We start from the raw sequence: 9,219 nt of genomic DNA on the forward strand, positions 1-9,219 counted from the left end.
TTTTGTTTTACCAGGATTATGTTAGGGAATAATACTATAAACGATAATGTTAGAAGACAAAAAAAAGATTAAAATTTATCCTATTTATTATTTATTAATTATTATGATGATTAATAAAAAGTAAAAAAAAATAAATTCTAGATGTTTTTTGTTAATATTTTTTGTTATCCAACATTTATGTATTATAAATAGATAGTTAGGATAGATAGGTAGCAATAGCATTGGTGATTAGTGGCATGCAATTATGGATAAATGGGATCTTGAACTCGGTCTTGCTCTCCCAAGCAATTCTCCTTGTGCAGGCTCTAATGATGATATGGAGGAGGAAGAGGTTACACATCCCACTCTGTGTCTCCTTCCGTTAACCCCTGTCCACTCATGGAGGAAGAAACGGCATAGGATGTACGTGAAGGTGAAGATGGAAGGTGTAGGGATTGCAAGAAAGGTTGACCTCACCATGCACCATTCATTTCACACCCTTAACCATGCCTTGCTCCACATGTTTGGAAAACCCCCTCATCAATTCTCAAACTCCTATCGCCTCCTTTTTCAGGACCAACAAGGCCATTGGCTTCTCGCCAAAGATGTCCCATGGAGGCAAGTACCCACTTCATTAATTATTCTTCTTCTCTAAATAACCCTTTTATACTTACTTAACCTCATTTTCTCTATCTAATGCAGAACTTTCCTTAACTCTGCGCAGCGTCTCAAACTGCTCCGAACCACCACCACCATCGTACGAAGCTAATAATTAAAAATTATTAAATAATTTAATATGTTGGATTAAATTATTATCAAATAATTTTTAATTATTAATTTTATAAGAAGATAATTGTACGTAAATTTTCATATTATCAATTATGTATTGTCTGACTAGTTAGTTAATTTATATGCTATAATTATAATCTCTTCGATCTTATCACCAACTATCTTAAATATCTCCGAACAAACAAGCTGAAATATCAACCAAAACATAAAGACTATAAGAGAACTCCACTCCATCTCTCATATCTCTCCACTTCAAATTAAGCAAATCCTCGCTTCCTATCAAAAAGATAAATATTATCGAAGCATCCGAAGGAGTTTTTTTTCTTACCAAAGGTATGAAAGCTTGAGTTTTTACTTTTTATAATCTTGTGTTAATTTTTCATTTCACTCTTGCTTCTCAACCATGGTAAATAGGAGTAGTGTTTATTTTTTAAGTGTCGAAATAAATCAAAGATAAACTAATTTAACCCAACTTCTTCAACATCAACATTTAATTTTTAACATTTTTTAGGCCTTTTTCTTTGGACATTCATTTTTTAGGCATTTAAATATGAATAGTAACCGTCGGTGGTTGAAAGTTAACGACTAATTTGTAGTCTTTGATATTTAACTATTTAGTTCAACTTATTCTTAATTCTTAATTAACATCAAAAGTAGCTGTTGACTCAAATTCACATCACTTTTTTTAGGTCATGCAACTAATTCCATTGTTACCATTTTGGTTAAAGAATTGATTGCATGTTGGAGTAGAAAAAAATAAAACAAAATTAACTATGTATACGAAAGAATACAGCATGAGGTTTTGTTTTGAGACGTTAACGGACTTAATGATGAGATTTCTCAAGCTTAACTTGGGCTTTCAAAAGTTAAAGAATTCATAAATTTTTGTTGGGTTTGGAAAGCAACAAAAGAGCATGGACCGAAACGGGTAGCAAGAAAGGAGCTCGATCCATGACGAAAAAAAAAGGAAGTTTCATTTATTACTGTTTTGTAATCTTTACATTTTTATCGATTAGCCCAACCCGCCCTAACCTGTCCGCTCCGCCTAGGCCTGCATCACAAATGAGACAGATCAGTCCTCCTCACCAATTAAAATGGATTTAAAATGCTAGTCTATTTTATTTTATGGTGAATGTAGGCTATCTCATTTATTTTTTTTTGAAAAATAAAATTTATTAAAATTAATAAAAAAATAATAATTAAAAAATTAAATACAAATAAAAAATAGATAAATTATAATATAAATTATTTTAATATCTTTTTTTTTAATTTTTAAATTTAATAAAATTGTTCAAAATAATATTTGTCAATAAAATTATTTTTATTTTAAAAAATAAGTCACATAATTTGAGTATATATACAAAATTATAAAATAAAATAAATAACGTTAATAACTAAAAGTCTAACAGAAGAATAAAAATAAAAAATATTTAAAAAGTATATAATTATTAATTTTATAGCAGTAATAACTTTTTAATATAATTAAAAAAATAAAATAAAGAATTTGACCGATGAGCCGACCCGCACCGCCAAACTTAGCAAATTTAATGGTGCGGATTTGGCGAATTTCAAATCCTAATCCGATCCGCTTTTTTAGCGAGTTCGACGAATTAGCCTAACGGATTCGACCCGTTTTAACATCCCTAATATCTATACATGTTACAAAGAAAGTACACTTTTAAAACTAGCTCATTTTAGTGTTTAAGAGAAAAAAATCCAATTAAGTTAGTGATATCAAGTTTCAGATTTTACAATTAACTATAGGTAAAATGGTCCGACATCTTTAGCTCAATAGTTCAACTTTATATTTTTAATTTTTAACTACAGATTAAAAATAATAAATTATGCCGGCTTATAATATTACTCAATTAAAATTTATATATTATTTTTTAAATTTTTTATTTGCCATTTTTGTGTATGCAAGTATGCATCAGATTGCTTTAATATATGTTACGCTTCGATCAAATATATCTACCAATGTCAATTTAACAAAGAAAATTATTTAGGTGTTAACATTAGACATTCACGTTTTTTTAGAACCTTCTTTGTGAAAACTTTGCCCCATATTAAGTCCAGAATGACAAACTGAAAAGGTAGACTTTTTAACAGAATTGGTAGATTGTGTTTGATTAAATGTATTATTTTTGCTTTACCTATTTATTGTATGTAAGTCTCTTTTCCTTTCTTTTGTTTGCACAAAAGCTAATGCTATCACAAGCAGTGACGGAGGTTGAAACAAAATTTTGGGGGTCAGATAAAAAATAATTGTCAAGATGTTTTTGATATGAATCATATTTAAGATAAACTCGTCTAACCTCATCTCTCTGATTTGTGTGATATTGCCAAATTTAAATCCGTTTTCCAGGGTCTCATTCCAAAAAATTAAGGTCAAACTCATCAAATACAACTCTTTGAACTTTTGGAGGTTGTATATCACTTTTTTCGTGATTCATTAAAGTAGAAGAACTATCTACAGGTGTTGATATTGTAAAAGTTATATGTTCTCCTTCTTGAATATTAGCTTTCTTCTTAAAAAATGCATCAATTCTTTGATTTTCATGATTATTTTATATAAAAATTTGAATATATATCCTCTAAAATATGTAAAAAAGAAGTTAGAATTACAAATATTAAAATTTATAATATTTATTGAATTTTTTTTATCAATTTATACAAATACAATAATATCAATACTTATTGAATATTCTAATATTTTTTATCATATAAAAAATTAAATTAAATAAACAGTAAAATATAAAATAATATTAAATTACATAAATAAAAAATACCTAACTTTTTATATTTGAACTCAAAGGTAGAGATAATGTTGCTTATTGAATAGAGAGTTGCGAAATGCGAATACATTCAGTTCAGTCCAAATCCAACATGTTTTGAATATTTAAAACTAAAAGTTATTATGCAATAAAAGCAAGAGATGAAGATTGAACTTTGGTATTTTAAGTGAAAATATTTGAACCAATTGAACTAATTTTTTATTTTTTGAAAAAGTATTATTAATTTTTTTATCAAAAGTTTGGGGGGGGGGGGGGGGAATTAACTAAGCTCCGCCCCTGATCACAAGGTCTTTCTTGTGGAAGGGACAAGTTGATGAGCGGTGCCTTAAACTGGTCAAGTGGAAGATAGTTATTACTCTTCGCAAGTTTGATAGCCTGAGTATTAGAGATACGAAGTGCGTAAATCTGGCTTTAGTGGGCAAGCTTCTGTGGCAACATCTTCATAGTCTTAATAAGCTCTGGGTTCGGGTCTTGAAAGCTAAATATGGGCAGGATGTTCTTATGGATAGTAGGAATTTTATTAGTGTCTCGGGTATTTAGCGTGACATCATGAAAACTAAGATCAAGATACAAGAGGGGTTTGCTTGGAACATCGGTAGCCTTTATCAATCCTTTTGGTTTGGAAAGTGGCACCCGGATGGTTATCTTGTTGTTTTTGTTCTTTTTGTTCATATTATGAACACACCTTTGATGGTGGAGAATGTGTGGTCCCACGATCACTGGAATTAGAGAGTATTGTTCACTCCTATTGATAATGTCTTTAAAATCAGGCTAACTTTTATTCGACCAGTTTTGTCTTGTGGCTCGAGATTCAAAATGTCGTGCCAACCAGTCGATTCCGTTACCGCAGAGACTTAGCTATCTCTCCAATCTTCCCTTGATGCAACCTAGTGGAAGAAGATGTCTTGCATTGCTTCAGAGATTGCATTAAAATTCAAGCTATTTGGCATGCCTTGGAAATTGGACGAAACATAAATGGCATTGGCAGAAATTTTCATAGTTGGGCCAAGTTTAACCTTCATGCTAGCAATTGCTTGTTTTCCGCGGCAATTTGGTGGATTTAGCATGATCGCAACAATGATGTTTTTAAGGATGATGATGCCTGGAATACTTTTAAGATAATTCTTCTAATTAAAAATGTAGCTAAGGAATTTGGTGCCATGTCTGTTTTTATGGGAATGCAAACTCGAATTCTCCTTCCCTTTCTTTAATTCCTCCTCTTAATTCAGTGATTAAATTGAATTGTGATGCTAGTGTTTTGATTTTTCGGCATGTGGCTGATTTTGAGTGCATTCATAAGGATCACTTACATAAATGGATTAAGGATTGTTCATGTATTTTTCCTGAGGTCAATATTGTTAGAAGTGGGCTTTTTGCCATATTTTGTGATCTCTGTTCGGCTTGAAATTGTGGGTTTAAAGAAGTCATTTGTCAGACGGATTACATCGATGCGTATCATGCTATTGTTCAAAACTCTTCGGGAATTTATCTTGATCTCACCGTCAAGATCCAAGAAATGTGTAACAGGTCCTGGACTGTGGATTTGACTCTAATCCAACTGATTGCGAATGCGGCAGTGGATTTCATGGCGAAAACTGCCGTGCGTTGCAATATTTCTTATATGGAGTGGTTGTTGCCCGAGTAGGATTTGGTTGAGTTTTTAGCAAAGGATATGTCTAGGGGTGTTCAACTGTTCATGGATCCAATCCAATCTATATATCCGCAGTGTTTATCCGAATTCAATGCAAAAATTGCGGATATAGATCCGATTCGCACACTAATATGATCGGATTGCGAATTTTTTGTATGTACCCACATATTCGATCCACATATCCATGGATTTGCAAAAATAAATAAATAAGTAATTTTTTATGTTTTATTTGAACTAATAATTATCATATATTTTGTATTATTTTATTTTTATTATTTTAAAAAATATGTTTAATATTATTTTAAGAGTAAACATGTTTAAAAGAATAGAAAAAAAGAATTTTATTGAGTTTTTTAAATAAAAATAAACTTTAAAATTTTTTTATATTTTGCGGATATATCCAATATACGAACAGATACACAAATGTACAGATTAGATTGGATCTACTCTTAAAAACCTATGAATATTACATCCAATGATTTTAGTGCAGATCGAATTAAAATTTTGGCCATAATCAATCCAATTCGATTTGCGTTCGCACTAGATATGTCTATTTTATATATTTTTTTTTGTGTGTTTCTTTTGCCTTTTAAAAAAAAATCTACTAATGCCAGTTCAACAAAAAAAAATTGTTGGCACCGTCACATTTTGTTTTAGATCTTATTAATTATTAGTTGTTGATTTGAATTGATTATAGTTTACCCTGGGGAATATGATAGATTAATCATTAGAAGTTGAGTATTTAGAATTCTAATTAATCTTTTTAATTATTTTTTTAATTTATAAATATATATTTTTTATTTTTTATCTTTTTAATATTTTAAAAAAATAATATATTTAAATATTTAAAAAAATAAGCAAGACACTTAATTATTTTTCATATTATATATTAATTCTGGAAAGATGATTAAATTAAATAAAGATGGAGTTTACTGCACATTGAATTGGCGTGGACTATAAAGAAGTCAAGAAGTGAAGAAGGAAATACAGGAGGCAATAAATGTAGTATAACTAAGTTAATATAATTTAATTTGATAAAAGTAGTAATAATTATTTTAATTCAAATATATTCTTGTATTATTTGTCAATACTAGAATAATAATAATAATATAATTGAAAATACTTAGTTATTCCACCATAAATTTCAAATTTATTAAATTTTAAAACAAGATAAGATTAACTAAATCTATTTCCAACTCAGATATATATGATTTAATTTAATTTAAAATAAGATAAGATAAACAGCATACTCCCTCTATATATATGAAACACCAACAAAGAAAAATAAGTAATTCTTATAGTATAGAGAAGAAATACTAAGAAGTTGCAAAAGGTTTCTTAATTGAGTGAGACAGACATTGATAGTTTACACTTTGCAGCAGGATTGGTTTTCGTACAAAAGGTAATTTACCTATTTTATTTGAATACAAAATGCATGGTTATGATTACTTTATTACTTTCATGGTAATTTAATTAGTTTAGATAATAGATAGTAGTAATTTAATGAAGTGTAGATGAAGTTGAGGGATCCAAAGAAAATAGTGATCAGTGAATTGTTAACGCCACGGAGAAGGCGCAGGGTCTGGCAGCTTCACCGCCGAAGCCACGTTTAGCGTTGTGACACGTCATCACCTTCATGTGGTGCATATTCAGAAAGTGCATAGTAGTTAAGAATGCTTAACATGCTTATTATGTTGTTGTCACCTGTCAACGTAACATTAACCTCGCTAACAACATGCTTTACTTAACTAGATACAGAGAGAGAAAGAGAGAGAGAAAGAGAAAGAGAAAGAGAAAGAAAGAGAGCTACCTTGTCTCTCACCCTCACGGTGTTTCTCTTCTTCTTCTTCCTCTTTCTTGTACCTCTTTCAAAGTTCGAAAAGCCATATCTATCAATTTTTTTTTTTATTATTGTGAATCCGTTCGTTTCTGTGAGGGGACAGAATCCATTGTTAAGATTCCTTGGAGGTTCCCTCAACTCTCTTTCATTCTCCTTTTTGGTCCTTTCTGTTCCATCTCTCCCACTTCAACCTTGCTTCCCGAATCTGGAAAAAAAATTCGTTCTTTCTAAATAGGTCGGTAAGTTTTCATTCTTTTTCCTCTTTATTAGGGGAACAATTGATTTTGTTGATGTTGTTGATAAAATCTGAATTAATGTATTTTGAGTAGTTTAATAGTTGTTATGTATCTCCATTAGGTTGTTCCAATTTTAGGTACACAAGAATAGAAATGGACGATTTTTCATTAATTATTTTGGTTTCTATTATAATGATTTGTTATGTAGATTATCTCCTGTAACTCAGTTTTATTTTTCATTAATTAGTTGTTGATGAATGTTGTTGGCATTATTTTGCAGGTGAACATACAAATCCAATGGCAAATAAAAATCGATTGAGTTCTGGTTCTAAATACAAAGTAAAGAGGGTCCATTATTGTGTGTTGCTAGCATTATTGGTGTCATTATGTGTATTAGGGATTGTATTCCATGGTAGAAAGATTTCTTATTTCTTCAGACCCTTATGGGACAATCCTCCTAAACCCTTCACACGCATACCTCACTACTATGCTGAAAATATAACCATGGATCACCTCTGCCATCTCCACGGTTGGTCCCTTCGATCCCACCCTCGCCGCGTCTTCGATGCTATCATATTCAGCAATGAATTAGACATGCTTGATATAAGATGGCACGAGCTTCAACCCTATGTCTCTAAATTCATCATCCTCGAGTCCAACACCACATTCACAGGCATTCCAAAGCCTCATTACTTTGAATTAAACAGAGAAAGATTCGCATTCGCCAAAGAAAAGACTGTCCATGGCACCTTCCCGGGAAAACTTGCAGTGCAAGGATCATATGAGGACCCTTTTCTGCTGGAGGGAAGACAACGCGCCGCGATGAATTCGTTGATCCGGCGAGCAGGGATATCCAATGGAGACATCCTTATAATGGCTGATACAGACGAGATTCCAAGCCCACAGACACTGAAGCTTCTACAATGGTGTGATGGAATCCCTCCATTGATGCACCTTGAGCTTAAGCACTACATGTATTCGTACGAGTTCCCGGTGGACTACAGCAGCTGGCGAGCGACGGCACATGTGTACTCGCAGCACACTCAGTACCGGCACTCGCGGCAGACTGACCTTATGTTGGCAGATGCAGGGTGGCATTGTAGCTTCTGCTTCCGGAAAATGTGGGAATTTGTGTTCAAGATGACTGCATATAGCCACGCAGATCGCGTGAGGTACAAATCGTTCCTTAGCCATTCAAGAATTCAGGACATAATTTGCAGGGGTGATGATCTCTTTGACATGCTTCCTGAAGAGTACACCTTCAAGGACATCATCAAGAAGATGGGGTCCATTCCCCCTTCTGCTTCTGCAGTTCATCTTCCTGCTTACTTGATTCAGAATGCTCATAACTTTAAGTTCCTTCTTCCTGGAGGTTGCTTGAGAGAAACACAAACTCCACCTTAGGGTAACAATGTTAATTAATTAGGTCATGCTAGGTTAATATAACAACAATGTATATTTCTAGTTCTAATTAAACTTTTTAACAATTTTCATTTCTATAACTGCCTGCTGCATTCATTCTTAGTCACAAATTACGTGAATGGAATAAGGATTTAATTTCTAATTAATTAAAGTTGTAGGTAATAAATTATGTCATAGCTAGGTGGTATGTGTGGGATAGTACCGTAACCACTTGTTCAACACTCGCGGTTAGAACATCCCTAAAGTGTGGGTAGTTACCATTACTTTGTTTTTTTTTTTTTTTTTCATACAACTCACACACACACACATTTTAACACACTCTATCTGAGGGTTCTTAATCCACTGTCTCCATCGAGACTTGAACCCGGAAATGTAAATGATGAGATTTAAGTTTGGTTTGGTAAGATTTTTCGAATAGATGCTTATGCATTTTGTTTTGTGTTTGGTAAATTAAAGAATTCATGTACTTGTATTTGTATTTTTTAAAAATTATGACATTTTTTAAAA

The 9,219-nt window shown here is 31.9% G+C and overlaps 2 protein-coding genes across 5 annotated transcripts; both read left to right on the forward strand.

Annotated features, from left to right (window-relative positions):
- The first annotated feature begins 228 nt into the window (after positions 1-228).
- LOC130941190 (auxin-responsive protein IAA29-like) lies at positions 229-910 on the forward strand. Of its 2 annotated transcripts, XM_057869615.1 has the most exons (3): positions 232-445; positions 554-597; positions 682-910. In XM_057869615.1, exons 1-3 carry the CDS (start codon positions 245-247, stop codon positions 746-748), a joined length of 312 nt encoding a protein of 103 aa, XP_057725598.1. In that variant the 5' UTR covers positions 232-244; the 3' UTR covers positions 749-910. The 2 variants fall into 2 exon arrangements, with proteins under 2 accessions (XP_057725592.1, XP_057725598.1); XM_057869609.1 differs by having other exon boundaries at positions 229-597.
- Positions 911-1,028: 118 nt separating this feature from the next.
- Positions 1,029-8,800, forward strand: LOC130941170 (uncharacterized). Of its 3 annotated transcripts, none has more exons than XM_057869600.1 (2): positions 1,029-1,101; positions 7,571-8,800. In XM_057869600.1, exon 2 carries the CDS (start codon positions 7,588-7,590, stop codon positions 8,692-8,694), a length of 1,107 nt encoding a protein of 368 aa, XP_057725583.1. In that variant the 5' UTR covers positions 1,029-1,101; positions 7,571-7,587; the 3' UTR covers positions 8,695-8,800. The 3 variants fall into 3 exon arrangements, with proteins under 3 accessions (XP_057725583.1, XP_057725577.1, XP_057725571.1); XM_057869594.1 differs by lacking the exon at positions 1,029-1,101 and adding an exon at positions 6,987-7,293; XM_057869588.1 differs by lacking the exon at positions 1,029-1,101 and adding an exon at positions 6,987-7,289.
- Positions 8,801-9,219: the final 419 nt, after the last annotated feature.

This window comes from Arachis stenosperma, chromosome 1 (assembly GCF_014773155.1).
Source record: "Arachis stenosperma cultivar V10309 chromosome 1, arast.V10309.gnm1.PFL2, whole genome shotgun sequence".
NCBI lineage: Eukaryota > Viridiplantae > Streptophyta > Magnoliopsida > Fabales > Fabaceae > Arachis > Arachis stenosperma.

What these genes read in the sequence shown, in the direction of transcription:
- LOC130941170 (XM_057869600.1), top strand. Translation starts at nt 7,588, where the DNA reads ATGGCAAATAAAAATCGATTGAGTTCTGGTTCTAAATACAAAGTAAAG.
- LOC130941190 (XM_057869609.1), top strand. Translation starts at nt 245, where the DNA reads ATGGATAAATGGGATCTTGAACTCGGTCTTGCTCTCCCAAGCAATTCT. An exon ending in GCCAAAGATGTCCCATGGAG is followed by an intron (nt 598 to 681) that starts GCAAGTACCCAC and finishes TATCTAATGCAG; the next exon opens with AACTTTCCTTAACTCTGCGC.